This window comes from Ovis canadensis, chromosome 11, assembly GCF_042477335.2.
Source record: "Ovis canadensis isolate MfBH-ARS-UI-01 breed Bighorn chromosome 11, ARS-UI_OviCan_v2, whole genome shotgun sequence".
Taxonomy (NCBI): domain Eukaryota; kingdom Metazoa; phylum Chordata; class Mammalia; order Artiodactyla; family Bovidae; genus Ovis; species Ovis canadensis.
In genome coordinates this window covers 53257615-53284594 of record NC_091255.1, presented here as the reverse complement: position 1 = coordinate 53284594, position 26980 = coordinate 53257615, and the positions used below count along the sequence as shown (strand labels likewise).

The 26980-nt window shown below is 56.1% G+C and overlaps 1 protein-coding gene across 4 annotated transcripts in view; it reads right to left on the bottom strand.

Moving 5' to 3' along the window:
• The window catches only part of FMNL1 (formin like 1), a 40904-nt gene that overhangs the window by 3891 nt on the left and 10033 nt on the right, over nt 1–26980 (bottom strand). Inside the window, exons 2-20 of one of the 4 annotated variants that reach the window (XM_069543674.1) lie at nt 22554–22640; nt 21243–21586; nt 12134–12217; nt 10576–10689; nt 9885–9958; nt 9431–9514; nt 8955–9092; nt 8622–8639; nt 6774–6882; nt 5991–6067; nt 5711–5804; nt 4754–4828; nt 4330–4440; nt 3209–3358; nt 2541–2642; nt 2118–2370; nt 1573–1902; nt 1254–1378; nt 400–602 (exon numbers count right to left, since the gene is read on the bottom strand). In XM_069543674.1, coding sequence (XP_069399775.1) covers nt 400–602; nt 1254–1378; nt 1573–1902; nt 2118–2370; nt 2541–2642; nt 3209–3358; nt 4330–4440; nt 4754–4828; nt 5711–5804; nt 5991–6067; nt 6774–6882; nt 8622–8639; nt 8955–9092; nt 9431–9514; nt 9885–9958; nt 10576–10689; nt 12134–12217; nt 21243–21371 — 2270 coding nt within the window. In that variant the 5' untranslated portion in view covers nt 21372–21586; nt 22554–22640. Of the gene's footprint in view, nt 1–399; nt 603–1253; nt 1379–1572; nt 1903–2117; nt 2371–2540; nt 2643–3208; nt 3359–4329; nt 4441–4753; nt 4829–5710; nt 5805–5990; nt 6068–6773; nt 6883–8621; nt 8640–8954; nt 9093–9430; nt 9515–9884; nt 9959–10575; nt 10690–12133; nt 12218–21242; nt 21718–22553; nt 23052–26980 lie in introns of those variants that run through there. The other 3 variants (XM_069543675.1, XM_069543673.1, XM_069543676.1) reach the window with 3 other exon arrangements.

Below are 26980 nucleotides of genomic sequence, written 5' to 3'. Positions count from 1 at the left end.
CTACCCCTACCCCATCACTTGATCAAATAAATGAACTTAAGTATTTGCTGTTACCAACAGCTTAAGAGAATAAGAGTCAGAGGAAGCTGGAAGCTAGGAAGCCCGGAATCCCAGACATATATCAGTGACAGATACCCAAGCTGTAAATGCCTGAGCCTGAGTGCAAGGAAGCAAAAGACAAAAGGAACATCTCCATCTGGGCATGGAATCACAGTACGACCTCAGTGTTCTTAACCTGAAAATGGGAGCACAGTTTCCTCCTCTACCCTCTGACCAGCGTTGGTATGAAACTTGATGGATTGTGTCCCATAGCTGGGACTCTTTTACTAGGATTTGCCCAACAACCCCGTCCTAGCAGAGGGGCTGGGCTGCCCATAAGCCCAGGGCAGAGGTACTCACGTCTCGATGGCCTGGCAGATGCGATCTGCCCCCAGGTTGCCCTTGCGCAGGGTGATGGCCAGGTTCTTGGCCCGGTTGGCCTCGATAAGCGTGGCTTTGCTGGGGGCCTTCTGGGCTGCCTTACTCTTGAGAGCACTAAGGTCTACGCTTGGACCTTGGGACTTAGTCTTGAACTGCTCCTCGAAGTCACTCATGTCCAGCTCCTGGGGATGCAGGGAGAGGAGGTGGCACTGGGCGGGGCCAGGGTCTGTTGCGATCCTGGCTGAACACTGTGCTCTGTGCTAGAGCCATCTACCCAGCCCTGACCAAACCATCAGCAGAGAGACAAACCAGTCAGTACTCAACCTGATCACAGGTCTTGACAGGGGAAATAGGGTAAGCAGATGAAGCAAGAGCAGTACCTCACCCAGGGGACCTAGACTCTAAGCCGTTTCAGCTGAAGGAAGAGCTCAACTCGTCAGGGTTAAAAAGAGAAAAAGGACATTCCAGGAAGAGGGACAGCATGAGCAACGGCCTGGAGGCAACAGAACACATCCCTTTTAGAAAACTGAAAGTGAGGCCCTGGGTGTCTGAGGGAAGGTGGTGAGCGAGGGGCCTGAGAGGAGGAGAGAGAGGCCAGGCTTAGGGGAGGTTGACCCCCTCTACAGGGATGGAGGGAAAGCCTCCAGGGGAATCAGGATACACTGCCTACTAGATGCACTAAACTAGCTTGGTTTAACCCCCATTCCTGGGCCTCCATGCCCTCCTCTGTAAAATGGGTAGAGGAGGTGACCACCCCCCCATGCCAGCATGATCCAGGCAGGTCCCCTCCTCCTCCGGTGCCCACACTGGCAGCAAGGCAGAGCCACACTCACCTGTAGCACCTTCTCATCATTGAGCTCAGTGAAGACAGTGCCTGTGATCTGGCTGGGTTTCAGGGCTACCCAGTTTAAGAGTGGCATTCTGAACTTGGTCTGGATGGGTTTCTTGGCCTTCACTCCTGAGACAGAGGGCGTGAGTGATCACTGGGGCAGTAGGTGGCGGGATGGCTGGGAGGAACCCTACCCGGGTCCAACGAGGACAGACAAGGCAAGCTGGAGGCCCACAGACAGAAGGTCCTGGAGGACAGTGAAGCCAGAGCCCCTCCCTCTAGCCTCCCTTCCCTTGCCCCTCTGCCCTGGGCAGTCCACTCACCTGGGCCCATCCCTGAGTCAGGCCCTGCTTGAGCATCAGTGGGACCTCCCGGAGGCGGCGGGGGCGGCGGAGGAACCTGCCCGTCCGCGCCTGGAGGCGGCGGTGGCGGCGGGGGTGGGGGCGGCTGGTCGCCTGGCAGCGGCGGGGGGCGCGGATGCTCGGGGATGCCTGGGAGGGGCGGGGCCAGAGGGGGCGCCAGGGGTGGGGCTTCCTGCTGGGAGGGGAGTCCAAGCAGTGGGGGCAGTGGCGGTGGGGGTGGAGGTGGCGGCGGCGGCGGCGGCGGCGGTGCCGCTCCAGGAGCCGACTCTGCTACAGGTGGGAGTTCCGAGGCTAAAACCCGGGAGGGGGCGGGAAGAAGGTGGCATCAATTTCGCCTCCCCGCCCTGCGCATGCGTACTAGGCCCACCGCGGCCCATCCGCACCTGAGCCAAGCCCGCAACCAAAACCTACTTCTTCCACCTCTCCCGGCCCGAGACGTCCCCAGGCTCGCCCTGCAGCCCCCCATTCCTACCCGCCTCCTCCGCCAGCCTGAAGCTCCTGCACACCTGGGCTGGGGGAGCCGGTAGGCGCCCCCGGAGTCGGGGCATCACTGCCGCTCGGAGTTGCCACAGCGACCGGGAGAATCTCAATGGAGACTGCATCTCCGGGCCCCCTCAGGATACGGATTAACCCCTTCTCCTCCAGTTCCTCCACCTTCAGCTCTAGGGCCGACGGCCGCGCCGGGACAGGGGCAGGCACTTTCTCGGGCTCAGACGGACATCTGGAGGTGCCCATAGGGGTCGACTCGCTGAAGCGCTCCTGCGAGCCCCGGGGGAGGGGTTAGGAACCACCGGCAAGCCTGGCAAAGAGCCCCCATTCTCTTGCCGGGGTGGAGGGACGTGTCAAGCCTAGAAGCCCCCAGATGGTCTGTTCTTGGGAGCCCGGCCCACCCTTTGTTCCCGGCCCAACCCACTTCCCCGCGACCTCACCCGCAGGGTCTCCAGCTCCTTTCGGGTCTGGCTTAGCTGCTTCTCCAGCTCCGCGATCTTGGCCATGGATTCGTTCTCCGCGTCCCGAAGCCGCTCTGTGAGCTGTGGCACCAGCACATGGTGAGCTCCCCCCGCAGCCGGGCACTGGCACGGCCGCTGAGGGGGTGGCACCAGGCATGCCTGCCTGGAGGGCTGGGGGAGGCTTCCGGATGTGCTTAGCCCTGGGGGAGCCTGGCACTTGAACCCAAGTAGGGGAAGTCCTGAGGGGGAACCAAGACCCCACTGATGAAGGAGGGAGATGGAGAGGAGACTGGGCTGGCAGGGGGCTCCAGGCACCCAGCTCCACCCAAATCAGGGCCTGGTGTCTGAGCCCCTCGAGGAGAGGGGACCTGCCTTCCTCAGAGGTCCAGCCCAGGGGAGGAGCTCAATGAACATTCATTCACGTGCTGCTGCTGCTGCTGCTGCTAAGTCACTCCAGTCGTGTCCAAGGCACCCAAAAGATTCAGGTCAAACCCAGGGGCGGAGCTCAGTGGACATTCATTGAGAGAGACATCCAAAGGATTCAGGTCAAACTCAGGGGGCCCCCATTCACACCTAGAACCGGTGCCTGCTATCAGCGTGGGGGGCTCTGTGGGCCTGCTCTCTGCCGGTTCAGGGGCAGCTCTCACCACGGCTGCCTGCTCCTGCAGCTCCTCCATGTGCTCCAGCACAGCATTCTTGGTCTCAGTGTCCTCCAGCAGCGCGCCCACATCAAAGATGTTGTCCAGGTAGGCCTGAATCTGCACCTGCAGCTTGTCGCTCTCCGTGAGCCGAAGCCTCTGTCCCCCGGACGGAAGGTGCAGGGTAAGGCCTGGTGTGAGGGATCTTTCCAATACCCCCCCATCACCACCAGAGCCAAGACAAAGGGGCCTGAGCCATAGCCCACTTTGGGTTTTTCTTTTTTAATTGAGATATAATTTATATACCATAAAATTCACTCTTTTAAAGTGTAAAATTCAGTAGTTTTTAGTATATTCACAAGGTTGTGCAAACCTTCACCACTACCTAATTCCAGAACATCACCCCCAAAAGAAACCCTGTGCCCATTAGCAGCCACTCCCCCATCCTCTCCTCTTCTAGCCCCTGGCAACCGCCAATCTCTCTCTACTGGACTTACCTATTACAGACTTTTCATTTTAGGGAATCATACCATATATGGCTTTTGTGTCTGGCTTCTTTCACTGAGCATAATAGCATAAAGTTTTCAAGGCCCATCCCTATTGTACCATGTATCAGTACTTTGTTCTTTTTTGTGACTGAATAATATTCCATGGAATGGACATACAACCCTTGCCTGCTTTTCACTTTTTGTTGATTCTGGGTTTCAAAAATCCAGTTCCAAAGGCCCTGCTCATCTTGGGAAGCCTCACAAAGAAATCAGAAGAAAGCTACAGCTTGTCTGCCCAGGCCAAACCAGGAAGTACCAAGCCCCTCTGCCCACCTTCCCCAGAGCAAGGAACTCTCCCATGACCCAGAACAATACAGCAAGAGCCAGTTCCTGCTTTGGCTCAGACTCTCTGCTCCCCGTTATGTCCCCGAGTCAGACCCAGGGTCTCTCAGAGCCTGTTCTAGAGCTTACAACAACCGCTCCGTGGCCTGGGTGCCTATTTTGCAGCAGGCAAAATAATAATAGTCTTTATTATTTCTGCGGTTCTCCTATTTTACAGATGCTAACCACTGAGGCATACTCTGCAGCAGGCAAGTGGTTAAGTCCCGGGGTTGGGGTTGGGGTAGGGGGTGCAGGGCTAACCTCCAAGTACAGGTCCAGGCCCAGGTGTGTGAACTCATATTGCAGGAAGACACGGAAGTTCATGTTCTCCACTGAATGTACCACAATGTTGATGAATTGCATGCAGGCCACCTATGGGGTGGGGGTACGGGGCAGTGAGCAGGTCTATGATCCTCTTGGTGGGGGGGTTCTCAGTGACTTCCACCCCCTAATTTATCCCCAAGCCCCCCACCCTTGCCCTGTTTCTCACCCCACTAATCAGGCTGTGTCCCTTACGTATTTTCCCTCACATCCCTCCCTCCCAGCCTCCCTCTTGCTGACATCCACCCCTCCTCCAGCAACCACTCAGTTCTCGTACTTGGCAGGAGCTTAGCCCAGATCCCAGATACCAGGCTCCTAGTTGCTCCTGGCACCCGAGGGTAGCCCAGCCCAGGCCTGAGCTCACCATGAAGTCGATGTTGCTGTCCTCGTTCCGGAAATATTCCATTAGCTTTTCAAAGCGGTGCTGCTCTCCACATACCTGGGTGGGAGGAATGGCTGTCACTGAGGTCCCAGTGACATACCACCTAAGCCGTCTTCCAGCTGCCCACCCCCTTATGCCTCTATGGGCTCCTCTCAAATCTAAGTCAGGCCACATCATTCTTCTGCTCAAAACCTCTTGTCCCTCTTGATCTCTCACAGCCCTCCCCAACACTGACTCCATTCTGGCCACTCTGGCATCCTAGTACATTCCTACCTCAGGGCCTTTGCACTTGCTATTCCACCTGCCTGATGAGCTCTTACTGAAGACAGCCACCACACCAATCCCTCACTCCCCTCCCAGCTTTGCTCACATCTCACCGTCTCCATGAGGCTTCCCTGACTACCCAGCAACCTCCCAGTTCCCCCTCCCTCTACAGGCTCCCTGGCTTTTTTTCCCCAGAATATTTATCATTCTCTGACACCATGTAATTTGCTTGTTTATTGTATCACTGATGATCTGTATTCCCCTGCCTCTTTTGTTTCTTTTGTTCACTAATGTATCCCAACTGCCCACTCTGGGCCTGACACATAGCGGGCCCTCGATAAATATCCATTCAAGGAATGCAAACCGTACACTGCCTTACGCATCATACTCTCATGCAGTTACTTCTCATGAGCCTCTGACCAGAGTCGGTGACTCTAAGATGTATGAATCAAGGCCAGTTTGGATCTGGCAAAACTGAAGGTCAGAAGTTCAGCAAGTCCCCGTAGATGTCCCTGTCACCCCAGACGGGGCCTCTGTGTGACCCTGTACCTTCCCTTTAGATGAGGAAACCACCCCTCAAATACCTACCCAGCATCTCTAGCTGCCCCCAGCAGAGGCCACACCTGCCAGCAACAGGGCTCCAAACAAGTACACATTAGGTGGGGGCTCCATTACCTCTTTGAAGTTGTCAAAGGCGGAAAGGATGATATCGTGTCCTCCCCGCACCAGGCAAACAGCCGCCAGCAGCTCCAACACCAGAGCCTTGGTTCTGGGGAGAGAAGAGGCAGGTGGTCCCTGGAGAACACGCAGGCCCCACGGCACAGGTGGACGTGGGCCTGGCTAAGGAGGAGGACAGGGAAGCTGATGGGCAGCGGTCCTGAGAACTGGGGGACTGAGTAGGCAAGGGGTTAAGTAGGAGGAGAATCTAAAGAAAGATTAGGGGCCGGGACCTCACCTGGGGTTCTTGTTGTTGAGACTCAGAGCAATCTCATTGACACAGGCTGGGTGGTTCATGACGAGGCTGAAGCCGGACTAGGAAGAAAGGAGAGGTCAGCTCCTCTGGGCAGACCCCTAGGACTGCCAGCACCCTCCTGTCCTGTGCCTCCGGCATGGTGAGCGCCATGCCATCCAGGTATCTAAGTGCCCTAGGAAGTTCTTTGTTGGCTCTTTTTTTTTTTTTTTTTTGCCTGTGCTGGGTGGTTTCTAGGATCTTGGTTTCCTGAGCAGGGATGGAACCTTGGCCCCCAGAACTAAGAGCATGGATTCCTAGCCACTAAAGCATCAGGGAATTCCCAGGAAGTTCTTTATATCCAGCCACAGCCTCTTCAGTGGTAGCCAGAGCCTGGCCCCTTTTTCTAAATACCTTCGTCTGTTCAAAACCCAGTGTCAAGACTCGGCATCTTGGACACAGTGAGTCCTGAGAGGCCCACTGAGTGAGGAAGGACTGGGTTCACCAATCACCCCTCCAAACGAAATAACCCAGAGGCTGCTCTCCTGTGGATGTCTAGCCTTTCTTGATGGGGGTGCCTATGACCCCATGTAGGGTATGTCCACACCCCTAGCCATGTCCAGGGTATTCTAGGTGACCTGGCTAAGAGGCAACAGAAATCTGTGCTTCTCCTCTTAAGACTCAAGCTAACAGCCGGTCCCCAGGATTCCACTGGTCCCAGAGCCCCAGCAGTTTAGGCAGTCCCCAGGGAGGACAGTCAGCGCCCAAGGCCCAGGCCCGCTGGCCAACCTGGTAGTTCATGATGGCGCGCAGACACATGATACAGACGTGAACGTCATCCTTCTGGCTGACGATGCGGGAATTCCTCAGGGCCTTCTTGCTGTGAGCCGGGGCCAACCTGGGTGGGTGGGGAGGAGGCAGCAAGGGTCAGAATCCCAAACCCTTCCTGTTCCCCCCACCACTCAGATGGCTTCCTGTCCACACAACCAAAGAGGCCGGCTGAGGGCAGAAAGTCCTCCTCAGTCCTTAGGCCTGGCGCTTGGTATTTTGGGGAGAGTTTAAGGGGGAAGTCAGGGAAGTAGACTCCTAACAGTGACTTGGTGGCATTAAAAAGAGTTGCTGTATCATGGGGACTTAATATATGGAGAGCTTACAGAAGGCAAAGACTTCCAAAGCTTGTAAACTGCAATGAATATGATCTCCACAAGGTGGCGCTCATAGCCACATGGGTTTATCTTCCATCTTGCGAATTCAGCCTGCCTTGGGTCAAATCCCAGCTCAGGGTTTGCAAGGTAAATCACTTAATCTCCCTGGGCCTGTTTCCTCTTTTGTAAAATAATAATGGTAATAACAGCACCTTCCTGATAAGGTTGTTGGGACTATGAAAGGAGTTTAGAACAGTGCCTGGCACAAAGTGCTATATGAATATGTTGATGTCTTTGATAAAAGATAGGTGATTTTTTTCCCTTGTCACACCACCAAACTTCCACATCGCGTCCTCAGGACAATTCTATCCCATTTCCAACATCTGGGAGACCCCACTCCTCCCTCTGCCTGCCACATTCCCGTCACCGCTCAAATGCCTCTTGAGTCTTTGCTCATGCTATTCCTTCTGCCTGGAATGCCCTTCCCCATGCCCACCACTGCCTGGAAAGCCTGCAAGACACAGTTCCAGTCTCCCTCTTCTGGGAGGCCTTCCTCGTGGCCCAGGCAGTGCACTTCCCTACTTAGCGCTCACAGTCGCACCTCCATGACAGCCTATCACACACTGTCCCCTACTAGATGACCTGAGTGCCTACCACCATGCCTGGTACATAGTAAATGCTAAAAAAAATGTTTGTTGAATGAATGAATGAACAAAGAAATTGGGGAGGGCTTCCCTAGTGGCCCAGTGGTAAAGAATCTGCCTGCCAGTGCAAGAGACAAAGGAGACTTGAGTTTGATCTCTGGTCTGGGAAGATCCCACGTGCTGTGGAGCAACTAAGCCACAGGACCACAACTACTGAACCTGTGCTCTAGAGCCCAGGAGTCACAACTACTGAACCCAAGCGCCCCAGAGTCCATGGTCTGCAACAAGAGACGCCACTGCAGTGAGAAGCCCACAGTGCAACGAAGAATAGCCCCTCCTCTCACCAACTAGAGAGAAGACCGAGCAGCAGCAAAGACCCAGCACAGCCAGAAATAACTAAAAACTACTAAACAATAAAAAACTGGGGAGAGGGCTGGACTTCCTTGCTTGTCCAGTGGTCGAGACTCTGTGTTCCTAACGCAAGGGGCCCGGGTTCAACTCCTGGTCGGGGAACTAGATCCCACATGCTATAACTAAGACCTGCCACAGCCAAATAAATAAAAATTTTAAAAAAGAAGAAAGAAAGAAATATATTGTGACAGTTTGGGTCTTAAGACGAAGTTGGTTTCCTGTCCTAGAGAGGGAAGGGAGGCACCCAGGGTCCGCACGAGGGTTCAGGGCTATCTCCCCTCTCCTGCCCTCCCAGCTGGATGTCTTCAGTTAGGGTAGGCTGATGCATCCGAAGCAGCTGAATCCAGGGGTGTCATCTGAGTTGAACACCTCACCCAATCCCACCACCACCCTGGGAGCTGACCAGGCATGCACCAGCCCCTAGGCAAGCTACGTACCGGGGAGAAGGGGGGCACCTGGAGGCCGCGTGGGAGAAAACAGGGGGTTAGATGAATACAAGAGAGATCCCCCTGACCCAGAAACCCCCTCCTTATCCCAGACCCCCCCTCAAATTCCAGCCTGTAAGTGCTCACCCCAAAGGCTTCTTAAAACACCCATCTCCTGAGCCCTGTGAGAAGCCCTTACTCTGATCCCCGATGCCAGGCAGTCCTCCCACCACCCCAAGGGCCCAGGTGGAGCAGGCTGAGTACAGCGGCCAGAGGTGGAATCTCCATTCACCCTGCGCCCTGCCACCCCAACCGAGGTGGGGGGGGCAGGGGGGGCCCACTTACTTGATGGTCAGGTGGCGACTCTTGGGCGGGGGCGGCAAGGATGAGGGCGGACCCTTGCTCAGATCTTCCACCGACTGCTCCAGCGGCTTGCTCTTCTCAGAGCCTGGGGCCCCGTTGTCTGTGGACTCCATATTGTATCTGCGGGGGTTAGAGTGTGGATGGAGGCCAGCCCAGCAGGGCCCTTAAGAGAGGGGCAGGGGGCACCAGGGGAGACTGCAGGGGGCACCAGGGGAGACTGCAGGAGACACTAGGGGCTGGAGGAGCAATGGCGTGTGTTCTTGACGCAGGGCTGGCACTAGTAGGTCCCAGCTGGCCGTCCCCGTCCACAGTGGGCCTTCAGGAAGGGGCCTTGCTCAGGGTCCACTGCAGGGCTCCAGACTGGGCCCAGTCTGGACTGTCTGGAAGTGGCCAAGGAGTGGGCGAGAGGCAGGAAGGTGTGGACTCTGAGGGAAGGGATCAGGGCGGGGCCGGCTTACGCGACGGAGCACTGTGCGAAGGCCAGGTAATCAAGCAACACGTCCAGGCCGCGGTTCTCCTCGTTGAGGAACTCCTGCACCCATCTGCAGGACACAGGGCTTCCTGAGGGTCGGCCAGGACGGGGTACCGACCCGAGTGGGCACAGCAAGGGGCCCCAGGGCCCTTCCCTCGGAAGACAGCAACCAGCCCCTGCCTCAGAAGACCCAGTGACACCACGGGAGGATGCTAGGACTCGGACAGGACCCAGGGCCCAGCCACGCCTCAAGAGACCAGCCAAGGGTGGGCGGGAGAGGAGGCAGGGAAGCTGTTCTGGACCCCCATCCTGGAGGGGGACCCCACAGGCACGGCCTGGGGTGGGCATGGGGAGGATAGTAAGGGGCCCCCAGGAGCTCCCTGTTGGCAGAGCTCTCTCCCTCCCCAATCCTCACCACAGAAATCCAAGCCCTCACTCACCCAATGTGGTTGGTCCTCAGAGAGATCTCCAATTCCCGGAGCACCTGCGTGGACTCCTGAACTCGCCTCTTAAACTGGGAGCCAAAAACAAGAGGAGTCTGGTAGGTGGGGCCCGGGCCTCAGCCAACAGGGCCCGCCGGCCCCCCACAACTGGCCTTTCACGCTCAGCCGCCCCCACCACCTCCACACAACTGCCTGGCAGAATAAGCATTCTCAGGCCACACGTACTCCCCCTACACAAACACACAGGGTGTACACCACACGGCCATGTGCAGACACAAAAGAGGCACACCAATGCCTCCTTACACACACACACATACATGTGGACAAAGGATACGCACACATTCAAACATGAACACCCTGGGTACCCATGCACATGTGCACATCCATACACAAGTACGGGGGTATACAGACATAAGATACACACACACACACACATGCCTGTGCACAGTGTGCACACGCGTACATATACACTACACAAATACATACAAGTGCACACATCAGAGCACAAACAGGAACTGCAGAGGAGCCCATAAAAGTGCACACCCAGGGCACTTGCAGTCCCCTGTATACACACCCTCATCTGTGTACCCACACAGGCCTGCAGAAGAGTTCACACGCACAGTTTCTCCAGCTGCCCCAGTGCTTGCAAAGTGTGGGGGAAAGAACAGAGAGAAAGGCGGACAAATACCCCGAGGTTGGGCATCCAGTCTGCTGCGACTTTTCGGCTGACACCACCGGTTTCCAGGTAGCTCTTCAGCTTCTGGATATAGGCTGCTGGGGGGTTCTTGACTTGAAACCGCTCCTGCAGAGATGCAGTGGAATGTACATGGTACCAACCAAGGCCACCCCAGGGCAAATGGCCAGCCTTTGTCCCAGAGCCTCTTTCTCAGCTTGGATCCGAGGTCCCAGGCTGTCTTAAAACCTCCCACCTGGAATATCAAAGGCACAAACCCAAACAATCCACCAGGCCACTTTAAGAGATCCCTGGTGCTGGGCCAGGCCATCCCTTCCCTTCATGGTCACCGCCTGGGTGGAGTGTGGAGGGGTCAGTCCTACCATACACCCTACCCTGGCAGGGGAGACTCGAGTAGGCCAGTAGGTGGCACCCTCGCAGCCCACTGCCCTCCCTGGGCCTCACCTCGCCCAGAGCTGGGACTACAAGGCAGAAAAACAATCTGGAGGGGCCTGAGGAGGGGCCAGCACCGGGAAGGCTGGGGTTCCCTCCCTCAGGGCTCCGCCCCAGCTGTTCTGTAGGGACCTCTGTGTGCGAGTGTCCAACGCTCAACCCAGCGGCCCCACAGGGCTCTAGGAGCCACTCAGACAAGAGGTGGAGGCCACACCAGAGCCCCTTGTCCAAAGGAGCTCCCTCCCTTCCCAACCCAGACCCTTCAGATATGCCCGCCACCACACTCAACCCCTCACTTCTCCCAGGCCTTTATGTGCCCAACCTGAGATGCCAAAGAACAAAGACCCCTACCCCAGCCCGGAACCTCCAGAGACAGCTCCCGGCCCTCACCTCCCAGACTCCTGCCCTGCCAGCTCCTCCCATCCCAGTCCATTAGCTGGAGCCAAAGGCCCAGCCCTGGCTCCCAGGGGAGGCTCCCTGCTCCCCAACTCCCCAACCCCCAGCCTCCTTCCCTTGCTGAATCACGGCAGCAGTCAGGCCCCACCCCGCCCGGCTGTACAAGAGGGGTCCTCGCTGCTACCATGGACAGCGGCCCCACAGCCAGAGGGCCCGGGCAGCCAGCGTGAGCCAAGAAGGCGGCAAACCCAGACACCTGACTGAGCACCAGGAGCCAACGGCTCTGGTCCCTGCTCTGTCATCTGGAAGCTGGCTGACTTGGGAAGGGGCTTGATTGACTGCAGATCCTCTGGACCCAAGGTCAAAGGAGGACAGGGATTCCCCTCCCAAGGGGTGAAACAAAGATGTCCAACCCTGGAACTGCACCTGCTCTTCCCCAGCCCAGAGGCTGCTCCTCTGTGCTCCCAGAGCCGCACTGGCCAGTGTCCTGGGCCAGCCCCTGCCCCAGCTCTTCAGAGGGCAGACCCAGCCGGGTTCATGTCTCATCAGGTCCCTGGCGAGGCTCATGCCCAAGAGAAGGGGATTTCAGAGTTCACCATACGCCCTCAGCACCCTCCCAGATACTACGCTGGCCCCAGGGCAGGGTCGTGGCAGTGTCCCCTCCCTGCCCATCCCAGCCTGGAAGGCAGGGCACCACCGGATGATGGGCGGAGCCTGTGCCCACCTGGTCACATATGAGCTCCCACTTCTTCTCGTTGTCATACTGGCTCAGCAGCTGGACTTTGTCCGGGGGCAAGTTCATGCAGTTCTGGGGAGGAAGACAACCAGGTAAAGAGTCTGAGTCTGGGGATCCAACATTCAGGGGAGGGGAGCCTGAGCATCTTCAGGGGACCCCCTAAAGGCCAGCTCCCTACGGGTCCCTGTCCCCGTCACACCCCTGGAGATAAGGAGCATTAGCCAAGGAGAACACCGAGGCCCAGTGGTAGAACACCTCTCCAAAGGCCCAAGAGCAAGAAAGTGACACTGGGGTTTGAATCTGAGCCTGCTTGACTCCGAGGCCTGAGCTCTGTCACCCCTGGCATGGGAGCAGGAGCATGGGTTCTCAGCCTGACTTCTGGGGATCTCAGGCCCCTCTGGGCTCGTTTCCCCGTGTGTGATAAGCGCGTATCATCTCTTCTCCCATTTGGGTGGGAAGCTAACAGGGTCCAATCTTCACTCAAGCCCAAGTATGGCCAGGCGTGCGCCATACTCCATTCCCATGTGCTAGCAGACACCACGTGTGTTTAGTCCCAGCTCAGGGTGCCTGTGTCTCACAAGCACCACAAAGCCTCTTACAGGACAACCCCCGACAGCCCTCAACAGCCCCCAGCCCTTCCCAGCCCCCTCCCGCCTCATCACTTCAGGACAGAAGGAGGTGGGGATAGGCCAAGGGGGATGAGGTCAGACAGGCAGGGAGTTCCGAGCAGGTCATCACTGCTGCAGGGCCCAGGGAGATTCCAGGGGAAGGCCACTCCGTCACAGGAACCAGGGAGAGCAGGCAGCACGCTGGGTCTGTGGCTCTGGTGGCCCAGGCTGGGACTCCCCTCCAGAATTAAGAAAGGTCAGAGTTGCTCTGCCTGGGCCCTCCTCCCCCAGCCACAGATGACAAGGCTACAAGGTGGCTGCCAAGCCTCTCCCCACAGACAAGCTTAAGGTCCCACCTAGGGCTATGGAATCACCAGGTGCCACCAGCACTAGGGTCTTCCTGGGCACCCCACCTCCCCAGACTTCGAGTGTCCCCCTAATAGAACCAGGAGATGATGCCAGTTCACCTCATTTCAGTAAAACCCAGGTTTATTGAGGGTCTACTAGGTGTCAGGTTCCAAAAACAGTTCTGGCCCTCAAGGAGCTCAGAATCTGAGTGGTGATGTGGGAACCCTGGAGAGATCCAGCCCAGGATGGAGGAGCCCACCCCCCAGCCATCCACGCTGATGGCTCAGACTACACATCCTCGGTCACATGGTCCTGAGCGGAGGCCACAGCTGGAGCAGAGAGGGGGCCACACCCACACCCGAGGCTTCTCAGCCAGCTTCCTCTCTGGGGTGCTGCGACTAATTCTGGGGCTCTGGCCAGATCTCACCCCCAAAATCACAGCTTTCGGTCAGCCCCAGACAACAGGAAGCTGGGTGCCTTTGGCCCCTGGTTGCCCAAGTTTTCCGGCCAGGGCCCCACTTGAGAGGTGAAACATCCTGTCCACCAGGCCCCCTCCCCGAGCAGGAGTCTGGGGATGGGACTACGTCATCCCTCTCCCCCGTTGCGAAAGTGAGCCTGGATTGAGGAAACTGCCTCAGTCTCATCTGTCACCCTCCCCCAACCTGGCGCCAAGGGCCTGGACCGCTCCTGCCCTCTGGAAGGGACAGCCCAGGAAGGGGCCCTGGAGCCCAGAGCAGGGTCCTACGGGCTGCAAGTCCTCTCTGGGGCCATCCTCTGTCTCTGTCTCTCTCTTTCTCTCTGGGCTATCTTGATCCATCCTTCCACCCTACAGAGACCCAGGGTGGGGCAGGGCTGAGGTGGAGGGGGTGGGGGAGCCAAGACTGGGCATGGAGGAGGAAGCAGAGAGAAAGCAGGCAACATCAGGGGAACCTGGACTAGTGGCCAGCACAGAGGAAGGAGTTGGAGGGGGAAGGGGAAGGGTGCAGAGGAGTGGGCGAGGGCTCAGCAGCTTAGCCTTAGAGGGGACCGCTGCTTCCTGATAGGGGTCTTCGAGGTCCTCACCCACCCTGGGGATTTGCTGGCTCTGAGGCACTTCTAGAGGCAGCAACTAATTCTCATAATGACTCCAACAATTGTATGCCAGCTTTGCCTGAGGGCTGACCAGCCCTGCTCACAGAGGGCCGCCTCCCCCCACCCCACCATTACTGGCCTCACCCATACACTACAGGTTCAAGCACAGGTTGATGACCTGCCCAAGGTTAGGAAACCAGGACAAGGGGAGCCAGGCTGGCTTTGAGCCCCAAGCTGACTGGGAACCAGCGCCCAGGTGCACCCCCCCACTTCCACCCCATGGCTATTACTGGGGAGGGGGAGGCCTCTGCTGGGCCAGCATGCCTGTCCAGTTGTGGTGAAGGGGAGGGCACCCCTTTGCCCCTTCCCCACCTGGGCCTCCTCAGGCCCCCGGGCCTGCATTCCAGCCTGTCAGACAGGCTAAATTTAGGCTCAGAAATCAGAAATAGCTCTGACAGCGCTGAGCGCTAATTAGCAGCTGTTCCTTGGAGGTGCCCACCGAAAGAGACAGGTCCCCTGGGGAGCAGGAGAGGGACAGGTGATGCCACTCGCTCTGAGTAGGGTGAGGCCACCCTGGAAACATCCACAGACCACCCGACTTGGGGCCCTTAATGAGGCGGCAGCACCCGGGGGCTGGGGGCTGGGAGACAAGCAGGAGGTTGTCTGACAGCGCTCAAATGAGATAGGAAAGGATTGTGAAGTCCAGGTGTCTGTGTGGGGGGAGACACCCACCTCCAGCAAAGGGAAGAGAGGGAGGCGGCTGTGACGTGGAGGACCTGAGCTGGATTCAGGGGACCCACCTAGCCTACTTCTCTGCCTCCTTCAGCCTCACTTTCCTCTTCCATAAAATGGGCACATTTCCCTTCTGCCTCAGACTCAGGGCTCCCAGGACTACCCAGTGAGGTGCCGTACTTTGATGTAACAATACTCTTCAGGGGCAAACCACGATGAAGAAATATGTCACAGGTTGGGGGTCGTGGGAGTCCACTGAAGCCCCCAAAGCGAGGGATGTGTGGCGCGCAGAAGTTTGTGAAAAGAGCCGGATAAAGCAGACCTGACTCCAAAGCTTGGCCAAAAAAAACGAACTGAGCCTTCAGCCCCCTCCTCCGCTGCCCTTCATGTTGTGAGGGCAACTCATCTCTCAGGGCATGACTGTGACCCTGATTGAGAGAAGAAGCTTCTGTTAGAATGTGTGGGGGATCACTCCACCTCCTTCCTGCCCCCTTCTCTGGGTGTCAGGGGGGCCTCCAGCCCTGCACACTCAAGACCAGCCTCTTGCAGGCCGTCCCCACCTCCGCCTCCCTCACATCTTGGCAGGTGTCCCTGGAAATTGAAGGGGCTCCAGCTACATCTGGACACAGCCACACCCTCCAGTTTCACTTTCAGTTTGAGCTGAGACTCTGTCCCAACACACCTGCCCACCCTTTCCCTAGGATGTCTAGCCCTTCAAGCCCCAGGATGTCCTTGAACTTGGGCACCAGCCCAAATTCTCAGACCAGCCCCCACAGGGATTCCACAGCCTGATGGATCCAGAAGCAAGCCCCCACTTCCCTATCCATCTCCCCCACCCACCTCTATGTAGCCTCAACCTTGGTCTTAGAGCTCTCAGTGCAGCTCCAGAAACAATCGATTTTATCCACTTTTCAAAATTCTGGTATATAGATTTTCCAGGGCTCTTATAAGCAATCCAAGGTGTAGAGGCGGATGTGGGGTAACCTGGCCCTAGAATCAGGTGCTGAGAACCTCACAAAGCTAACAGCTTCTCCCATCGGGGTTGAAGGGTCCCCATGGCAGGACCTAGGGCAAGAAGCCAGGGCAGCAGGCACCGCCCTTATCATCCAAGCTGGTAGGAGACTAACAATGGTGATAACATGGCTCAGACGGTAAAGCGTCTGCCTGCAATGCGGGAGACTCGGGTTCGATTCCTGGGTTGGGAAGATCCCCTGGAGAAGGAAATGGCAATCCACTCCAGCACTCTTGCCTGGAAAATCCCATGGACGGAGGAGCCTGATAGGCTACAGTCCATGGGGTCGCAAAGAGTCGGACACGACTGAGCGACTTCACTTTCAAAGTACTCCTACTCCGATTAAAAAAAATGATAATAATGAATATTCCTTCCAAACATTCACCCTATGCCATGTGACTTACATCTCAACAAGCCTACAAAGAATCCGGTTGGACAAAAAGTTCACTTTCCGTAACAACTTACAGGAAAGCTCGAACAAACTTTTTGGCCAACCCAACAGATACTATCTTAATCCTCATTTCACAAATGGGAAACTGAGGCCTGGAGCCATTAAGCCGCTTGCCCAAGGTGACCTCGAAGCCAGCTGGTTAAGAAGCCTCAGTTTCCTCGAAGAAGGAGCGCTCAGAGCAATGAGAAACGTGGGTCCCGGGGCCCCAGGGGTCTTCCTCAGACAGCCTGGCCCCAGAGGCCTGTCTGAGGAACCAGGAACAGCCTGCCCCGTTTCCTGCCACCCAGCACCCTGCGTTTCCTGTTGTTGCCCACACCGAGCTCTTACTCACTGGGGAACCCCCCCCACCCCAGCACACCCTCTCTCAGAGGGAAGTGGAGGCCTCGCAGCCGCTCTCCGCGCGCAGCTACCGTTAGCACCGCGCGGCCCCACCCTCCAGGAGGGCTGCGCCCGCCCTCCCGCGGTTTCCGTTTCCGGCCAAGGCCCCACCGTGGCTGACCTGTGCGATGGCAGGGACGGCAGCCTGGCCTGCGCCGGTCAAAGACTAAAGATGGCACCTGCGGTTGGTCTGGAAGCTGGAGGTGGGGGAGGGAGGAGGCAGGGTCTGGGCTCCTTCCTCCTCGAAGGGCCCCCGAGATGAAGAGGAGCAAATGGGTTCCAGCATCCTTCCGTCCTCGGACAGTGTTTATTGAGCACTTACTCTGTGTCAGGCATCGCGCTAAGCACTCTGCTTAATCCCCTGGATTCTATTTAATCCCTTCGACAATCCGAGCAGGCACACGTACCCTTTTGATTTTTTGGTCGCACCGCATGGAGTGCGGGATCTTAGTTCTCCAACCAGAGACTGACCCCACGCCCACCGCAGTGGAAGCGGAGTCTTAACCGCAGAACCGCCAGGGGAGTCCTTGACATATAACCATTTTTCTTATCTTTTTTACACATGAGGAAAATTGAAGCTCAGAGCATGTGGGTAACTTGCTGAAGCTCACAGAGGTAGTAAGTGGCCAGGACGAAGCTCAAATCCTCAACTTCATGACCCCAAAGCCCAAGGAAGCTCCTCTGCCTTTCCCATGAGTAACTCCTGCCCTTCTTAGAGGCTGGGAAGCCTAAGCCACCTCCCAGGGCCCCGAGAGCAGCCCCACCTGTTCCTGCCCTTCTCCCCCTTCCAGTTCTTTGCCAACTGGTCCCAGATGTCACTGTGAATCACGCCGACCACATCCCCGGATCTCCAGGGGCAGCATGTGCCAGACCTGCTTGCTGGGAATGGCATCCCATGGCCTCTGCCCAGCCCAGCCCAGCCTCTGACCACAGAGCCACAGCCCCACCGAGATCCTCCATGTGAGACCCCAGAGACAGGAGACACGGGGTTGGAGTAACCTCACAGCTCCATGCGCCAAACTTCGTCTGGCCCACCCCAGAGGAGGGACCGATCGAGAAGGCAAAGCCTTGGTTGCAGTCGACAGAATGACCCACGTTTGCCCTTCACCTCCAGTCCCAGTCCCCATGGGGAAGGGGTCCAGCTAAAAGCAGGACTCGCAGCAGCCACACCCTGCTTGGGACCATCCTGATCTCCCCATACAGCCTGGCCAGGTGCACACCACCTTGGGCACATGCTAAGGGCACCCCGGGTGCCAGGCCCATCCGGTGAATTCCTCTCTCCTCAGATGCCAGCATCACTTGGCCTCCAGCACATCACAGCGCCTTCCCTTGATCCCTTTGTCCCAAGGCTACAGGCTCCTCCCCGCCTAGACAGATTCAGGGGTGTCCTAGGCCAGACTGTAAGCCTGGCACTTCCAGCAGGCCTTAGAAAGAGTACCCTACCATCCCAAACCCTGACCCCTGCAGGGGAAGGCCTGAAGGGGCTGGAAGACACCCAGCGTTCAGCAGGGCGTAGGAGAGGCGAGAGCACAGAGCTTGGCGGGCTGGTTTCCCACTATCGCAGCAGGCCCATGTCTCTGGGCAGCCATCGCTCCTAAGCTGTTGCTAAGGCAGCAGGCGGAAACCCTGGCGCAACCTGCTCTTTCTCCCCACCCCCATTTTAAGCCAGGGCACCCCTCTCTCTCACAGCCTCCTCGGAAAAAGAGCCCCTACCACCCATTCTTGCCTGGGAAAAAGGCTTCCCCCAGGGAAAGGGAAAACAAGCACCTTTACCTCCTGTCTAGCAGTGGGTCTGGTCGGGTCACCCCTGACCCACAAGAGGGGTCCCACTGCCAGAAGCCAAGCAGTGGTTTTGTATGGGATCCTACTCCCCACCCAGGAGGAAAGGGCTGAGCTCCAGTGGAAGAGAGAGGTTCCCTGGGGACATGTGACTAAACCCCAAGGGAGGGCTGTCTGTGCTTCCCCCATCCAGACTGGAGGATCCCTGGATGTGTGAGGCCCACCCCCTCAGCAGTCTGAGGTTCTCCTCTTAGATGTTCACTGAGGACAGGACTCAGCTCTGGCCAAGGAGGCAGCATTCAGATGGAGGGGTGTGCAGTGCCCAGTTGCTCAGTCAGGTCTGACTCTTTGCGACCCCATGAACTGTAGCCCACCAGGCAAATTGTTCCATAGAATCTTCCAGGCAAGAATACTGGACTGGGTTGCCAATTCCTACTCCAGTGGATACCTATCCGACCAAGGGGTCGAACCCACATCTCCTGCATTGGCAGGTGGATTTTTTACTACTGCTCCATGGAGGCACCTCCTGTAATCCTTGTTACTGCCCTATGTGTGTGTGTGTGTGTTAGTCGCTCAGTCATGTCTGACTCTTTATGACCCCATGGACTGTAGCCCATCAGGCTCCTCTGTCCATGGACTTCTCCAGGCAAGAATACTGCGGTGGGTAGCCTTTCCCTTCTCCAGGGGATCTTCCCAACCCAGGGATCAAACCTGGGTTTCCCCCATTGCAGGCAGATTCTTTGCCCTCTGGGCCACACTAAGTTTAGCCAAATCCACAGCCCCAGCCACCCTCAGGCAGGAGCCAAGGGTGTCATCCCAGGACACGGTGAGGAGTTAGAGAAGCCAGGTTCTTAGCCAAGCAACCTTGGGTTGGGTATGTTCTGCTCATGCAAGACATGGGACAGGCTGATCCCTCCCAGGAAAAAGGGGGACGTGTAAACACACTAGGGTTCCTGGGGGTTGGGAGGGGTGAGACCCAGTGGGTGCTGGTGCCCTAGATTTCCAGCCACTACCGCTATCGCTACCAAGACACCCTCAGACCCCTCTCTGGGCCTCCACCCTCCACACCCAGTTCTCAGGCACCCCTAGTGGCATTCAGTGTCAGACTAGGCCAATCAGAGCAAAGGCGGAAAAAAAAAAAAAAACCGCAAGCAGGGCAATCAAGTCCTACACAGGCATTACCCTTGACTTTTGGATTTTCCAGGGGTCTGAATTATTCACACAGCTCCTCCCTGTCTCTTCCTAACAGAGAACATGGACTGGGCCTGGGCCTCACCCCAAAAGCCCAACCCCCCATCCATAGACACTTAAGGGGAAAGACAGAATGGTGTCCCCCCATTCAAGCTGGCTGGGGTCCAGGGATCCACCACTAACTCAGGCTCCCCCAGTGGCCCCTTCTCCCCCCTTCCCACTCCGTTCGGCCCTGCTCAGCTTTGTGCAGCCATGGGTTTGGGGAAAGGGAAGCAGGTGGAGAGGTAGGGCACTAGGGGCCTAGCCTGTGTGAGGTGTCCTCCCCCTCCCCGCCTCCCTCTCCCCGAACCAAGCAAGGTGGACAGATCCGAGCCCACCCCCACCCCACAGCTCCTCCAATCCCTCCTAGTCTTTCTCCTGGGAGGGGGCAGCAGCCAAGATTTCCAGGAACTGTTAGGAGGGGCTATGCAGAGGATCTGGCAAGTAGGGCCTCACGGCAGGCCAGGGGAGGGGAAGTGATGTCAAGGAGGTGGAGGGGACGGCCACCGGCCTGCTTGGCTCCGCTGCCTGCAGCACCCTCGGGCCCCCACCCTCAGACCTGCAGTGCCAGGCTGCTCAGACTTGGAAGTGCCTCTGGGGAAAAGCACGGCCTTATTTGCCTGTCACCCAGGGTCTGGAGAGGGAGCTGACAGCAGACAGGCCACCAGGCAATCAGTTAGAGAAGGGAGCCTGGGACAGGGCTGAGGTCGGGAGAGGGAAGTGGGAATGAGGGGCCTTTGGCCCTCCCTTCTTCCACCAGGTCTTAGGGAACCCTGACTTAGCTCTGGATCCCCCACCCACTAACTGCCTCCAGGTTCAGTCTGAGCTGGTAGTTTCCTCTCCGGTTGCCTAGTCCCCAAGCCCCCCCAATTCCCTGGAGCAGGTGACAGTGTGGGAGGGGGGCTTTCAGACTTTTGCTCCACCCCAAGCCAGAGCGACCAACCCATCCTGACCCCGCCCTTCCTAACCTGAATCCCTCCAGTGGGTGCGAGGGGAGGCCCAAGATCAGGACCCACAGACAAGCACTCCCTGACACAGAAGGAGGGAGAAACACAGCCAGCCCCTCTGCATGACCTGACAACCCAGCTCCCAGCAGCTCAGACACCAGCAGATCAGGACCCCAAACACAAGCAGATGCTCCAGACTTGCACCCGGCAGCTGGGCCTGCATGCAGAGGGAAAGGAGGTGCCCCCAGGACCCCACAGCACCGTCGCGCTCCCAACTTCCTCACAGGACATTTTTGTTTAGACCTTTAGACCCAGAAGCTCTGGGGGAGGGGATGTTTTGGGGAGGGAGTCTGGGCGATCGCAGAAGAAAGTTTTGGGGGGAGAGTGCTAAGTCACTCTGAAAGAAACCACTGTCACTCCCACCCACCCTGGAGGGGCCGCCGGGGATCTCCAAGCGGCACCTGAGCCCCCAGGGGCGGGGACGCCTGATGAGCCCCTGTTACCCCACTCCCGAGCCTCGCGCACCGCGGGTCATGCTCACCAGCACCCGGTTAAACCTCTCCTCCAGCTCTCCGGCCGCGGGCATGGGCTGCTTGGGCGCCGCGGGCTGCTTGGGGGCCAACGCGGCGGGGCTCGCGGGCTGCTCCGCGCTGCCGGCCGCGTTGCCCATGGTGGTCCCCACCCAGTCGGCCAGGCGCCTCCAGCCTCGGAAATCCAGCTTTCCCGGGGAGGGCGGTCAAGGCTCCTGGCCTGGGGGGGCGAAACGGGCAGCGGCTCTCGGCGGCGGCGGGGGCTCGGCGACGAGGGCGCTCGGATCAGCGGCGCGCAGGGACCGGGGCGCGGCGTCCCATCGGGGCGGCCCCGTCCGAGGAGCCGGGCGGCGAGCTGCGGGGTGGGGGGAGGAAGTCAGGCTGCAGGCCGCCGGGGCCAGAGGGCTGGGCCGGGGGCAGGAAGCTGCGGCGCGGGCTCCCCCCTCGGCGATCTTCTAACTTCTGCTGTCTCTCCCCGTGCGCGCAAACCGCATTTCGGCGCCGCCGCTACGCACCCAGCCCCAGGGGGGCGGGCTGGAGGGAGGGGGCGGGCGCCGGGCGCCTGCCGGGGGTCCGCCGCAGCCATCGCGCTGCAGAGAGGGGGCTACCGACCCGCTTCACCTGCCGCAGAGGGGGCGGCGGGCGCCTCTTCACCTGCCGGAGCGGGAGCGACAGAAGCGAGGCAGAGGCGGCGGCGCGCTCGGCGGCGCCTCCGGGTCCTAGAACCGCAGGCTCCTGCTTGCTCGGAACCGGGGGTACCTGAGGGGTCTGGGTGAAGGGGGTCACAGCACGGGGGACGAGTGGGGCCATCCTCGGAGTTGAGGACCGCCAGCACCTACGAGGGCGGCTTGGAAACCCATGACGCGGCGGCGGTGGGGCGCAAGGGCTGCGTCCTTCTCTCTGGTTCCCGCCGAAGAAGGTGGGAACCCCCTTCCAGGCCCCCCACCCCTTGTTTCTCTCCTTCTCTGTTTAGCCCAGGACAGAGCTGAAGACTAGAGGGAACCATCTGCAAATAAGAACCCCAAAGCAGAGGTGGGGGCGCAGATCCAGGCTAGCGGAGACCCCCGCGACCTGTTCCACTCTGGACCGACTCTGCGCCCGTGCCAGCATCCTCAGGGCTTTTAGAATGGAGGTGCCCATGGAGAAAGGCAGGCTGACAGTCTGGAGACTATCAAGGCGGTCTCAAGGAGAAGCGCAGGGTTGGGGAACAGGAGGATTAAGGCCAGCATCCACGCTGGGAAAGAAGCAAGCACTGCAGAGAGGGGGGAAAGATCTTGACGCTGTCATCTCCAGGGATCTAACTAAAGTGGCCTCTCACTCACCTTGGCGAATGAGAGTCTCAGAAGTCTCTGAAGTCTGGCAATTACAGCAGTACAGCAGTACAGTCCAGATGTCTTCTTTCTGTCATCCTAACAATGACCAGGGAAGGTAGGTATTGATATCCTCATTTTAGAGGGGGAAATTGAGGCTCAATGTGACTTGCCCAAGGGCCCACAGTTAATAAGGAGCAGAAACAGGCCTCCTTTCTGTCCACCTGCAAAATCTCCAGTGCCTTGGCCTGGCCTCCTACTGGCCCTCTCATTCAGGATGGACCAGAGGATAAGAGTGTTCGGAGGTGGAGAGTGCCCAGGTCTGGGCACAATCTCCATCCTGAAAGTGAGGCTTCTCTTTTTCAGGGGTTCCTCCTGCTCCCCATCTAATTTGTGGGGATCCTCAGTTGGTCCTTCCTTGTGCTGTCAAGGCATTGAGGACCGAGGACCCACTATGAACCCTGGCTTTTCTCTAGGCCAGGCAGGAGCCATATATGTCCCCTCCCCTATAGCTTCCTCTTCCTTCTGCCCTCCTTCTCAGATTCAGAACCACTGAAGTTTAAGCAGGAGCTGGAAATTTTATCTAATCTTAAGGAAGGCCCTGGAATGAGCCAGCCTCTTCCCCCAGGCTAACTCCATTTAAACCTCTTTTCTGCCAAGGTCACAAGCACCTCTGGTGGGTGAAAGATGTGATCACTTATTTCATGTCCCAGCCAGGAACCCATAAGGTCAGACAAAGCAAGATACTCCTTGGGCGTGTTAAGAAGGTGACACTGTGTGCCCGCTGCCCTCCGCTCCAGCCCAGAGCAAACCGCAGTCTTGCCCTTGGGTCCTTGACCTTGAGATTACCTAGGACCTCTCTTTTACTTTTCTTCTTCCTTCCTTTCTCTCTTTCTTTCACTCTGTCTCCCTTCCTATTTAAAGAATATAGTCCCCGATGTCTTCAATGGCTCTCTGTCCATTTAACAAGCCTTTACTTAGCACTAGCTCTGTGCTGGGGACCGCGCTCCCTCCTGAAGGTTCTGAGGCTGATGAGAAGCGTCTCTGTCCTCAGTCTGCTCACAGCCTAGCAAGAAAGGGACACACTCTCAACACATCTGGGAGAGTGGCTAGTGGGAGCTGTTTCCCATAGCTGGAAATCCCATCAGGGTGGGGAGCCTCTAATGTAATAGTTGCCAGCCTGCACTCTCAATACCTAGGAGTGGTCAGATCATTGCCAACCACTGCCCACCCAAGGCCTAATGGAAATGAGCCTGGGCCAAGCAGGACCTCTGGTATGGAAAATGATCAGCCCAACAAACCTGTTATCTCTCTCTCATGCTGATCAGAATTGTAAGGTGCCAAAAAAAAAAAAAGGGAATGGAATTTTAATCAATTGTTACCTAATAGATTTGCTTTGCTTGGCAGGAAGTATCTTTCCTATGTGGTCCTCAGAGGAGGAAATCCTAGAAAGGATGCTTGAAGTTTAGGACCAATGCTTTGGTGGATCTGTGCTTCCCCCTGCTGGGCACTGGAGGTATGACAGCCAAGACAGGGTGAGGCCTCCAGTGGTGATGGAGATGGAGTCACAGCATGGATGATATTTCTAAATTGTTGTAGCCTTGTCACCTCCGATGGAATGATTGTGCAGTCTTTGGGCACACTTGGAGCTCAGGTGACTGAGCAGGTTTCCCCAGGAATCTCCTCCCTCCCCATCCCTGCTCACCATTACTCAGTTGGTGCCGCAGTTTTTCTAAGGTGATACATGTGCACAGTTTAAAAGAAAAGCAGCTTTAATGTATCTTTCCAGAGATACTTTGGATATTTACAAGCAATGCGCGCCGGCGTGTGTGTGTGTGTGTGTGTGTGTGTGTGTGTGTGTGAGAGAGAGAGAGAGAGAGAGAGAGAGAGAGATAGCACACATTCCGCACTGTTTGACACCTTGTTATTTTCACTTAATAACATTTCTGCCTCTGGGGCTTCCCTGGTGATTCAGTGGTAAAGAATGTGCCTGCCAACACAGCAGACACAGGTTCGATCCCTGGTCCAGAAGGATCCCACATGCAACTAAGTCCAAGCACACCACAACTGCAGAGCCTGCCCTCTAGAGCCTGGGAGCCCCAACTACTGAATCCATGTGCAGCACCTGCTGACTCCTGCATACCTAGATTCCACCCATGCCTGCAATAAGATAGTAGCCCCCACTCGTAGCAACTAGAGAAAATGTGCCTGCAGCCACAAAGACCTACCACAGCCAAAAATGACAAAATAAAATTATTTTTAAGATAATAATTATTATTTTAATTATTAGTATAAAAATAATTATTTAATTAGTATTTATTTCTGCCTCTACAAAAGCTACCTAGGCTTTCGGCACATAGACTGTGTCATAATTTATTTCACTCTTCTCTTCCTAGTGGGTATTTAGCTTGTGTCAGCCTTTTGTTACTATAAACAATGATGCCTATAGGCAAACATCTTTGGTACATATATTTATTTGCACTTATGTGTGCATCTGTAAGACACATTTATAAATATGATATTGCAGGGTCAGAGGTTATATGCTTTTAAATGTCAGATAGATTTTGAAATTGCCTCTCAAAAAGTCTGCACCAATTTTCGACCTCCAACAAGGAATGAGATCACCTGTTTCAACCACCCTAACAGGATATTTTCAGGCCTTTGGGGTTAGTTTTGTGGTTTTGTTTTTTTTTTAATATTTCTTTATTTGACTGCACCAGGTCTTAGTTGCAGCACATGGGACCTTTAGTCCTGGCATGAGAACACTTAGCTGCAGCATGTGGGTTCTAGTTCCCTGACCAGGGATCAAACCTGGGCCCCATACACTGGGACCATGGACTCTTAGCCACTGGACCACCAGGGAAGTGAAGTGAAGTCGCTCAGTTGTGTTCAACTCTTTGCAACCCCATGGACTGTAGCCTTCCAGGCTCCTCTGTCCATGGGATTTTCCAGGCAATATACTGGAGTGGATTGCCATTTACTTCTCCAGGGGATCTTCCCAACCCAGGATTGAACCCGGGTCTCTCGCACTGTAGACAGACACTTTACCATCTGAGCCTTGGTTTTTTATGAAGCCTCTTTGAAAGTCTTTGTGACAAGGCAGGTGATGATCTTTCTCTTTCTTCCAGGCAGAGACTGTCTGCCGGCTCGGTCTCCTCAGCACAGGACTTAAATATTAAATGAAAGAAAATAAGACTGCATTTTGGTAGACCTAGAGAGGGGAGTAGAGGGTTAGGGCTAAGCATGAACCCTGTCCTTAAGGGTCACTCTTGTTTCCAGGTCAAGCCTCTGCCTCAAACCCAAAAGCCATCCTCTTGAGAATTCTCTGGCAGTCCAGTGGTTAAGAGTCTGTGCTTCCGTTGCAGGGGGGCATGGGTTCAATCCCTGGCTGGGGAACTAAGATCCCAAAAGCCAGGCAACTTGGCCAAAAAGCAAAAGCTTTCCTCTTGCAAGCACCTCCCAGATTTTAAGATCTGATATTGAAGCATTTCCTAGGCAGCTATCACTCAGTTCTCTTGTATCCCAGGGATGGGCCTCATCATCCCTGGGCTGCCTAAAGGAAATAAGCCAGATGTTCAGCAACTGAGGATCAGTTAAACCAGCAATCCAATAGAACTTTCTGTGATGGTGGAAATGTCTCTGTGCTGTCCAATACAGTAGCTGCTAACTACATGTCACCACTAAGTATGTGAAACGTGCAACTGAGGAAATAAATTGCAAAAACAAGTAAATTAAATTTAAATTTAAAAAAAGAAAAGAAATTTCACTGTTCTCTCTTCTCCCCTCCCTCCCACAGCACCAATAGCTTGTAGGATCTTGGTTCAAAAACCAGAGATTGGGAATTGAACTTGTACCCTCCACTGTGAAAGTTTGGACTCCTAACCACTGGACCACCAGGGAATTCCCAGAAATGAATATCAAATTTCACTTCATTGCAATTAAGTTCAGTGTAAATAGCCACATGTAGCTACTATACTGAACGATGAAGGGTTAAATAAATGTATAAAGGTATATCCCTGTGACAGGAAACTATGCCACTATAAAAAAAAAAAATGAGAATGCCAGGTACTGATATGGAAAGATCTCCAGGATATATTTTGAAGCAAAAATATGGTGCAGAACAGTATATATAGTATGCTAACTTTTGTATAAGAAAGGGAGGTGAGAAGAAGAATAAATGTTTACATTTGCTTGAATTTACATAGAGAACATAATCAAAGTGGTGACCTGTAAGGTTCTGGGGAAACAGAGTGGATAAGGCAGAGGTGGGAGCAGGACTTTTCAGTCCATTTCTTTTTTTTAACTTTTGTTTATTTTGGACTGGACTGGGTCTTCGTTGCTGCATTGGGTTTTCTCTAGTTCTGGCGAGTGGGGCCTATTCTTCCTTGGGGTGTGCGGTCTTCTCATTGCCGTGGCTTCTCTTGTTGGAGAACAGCGGC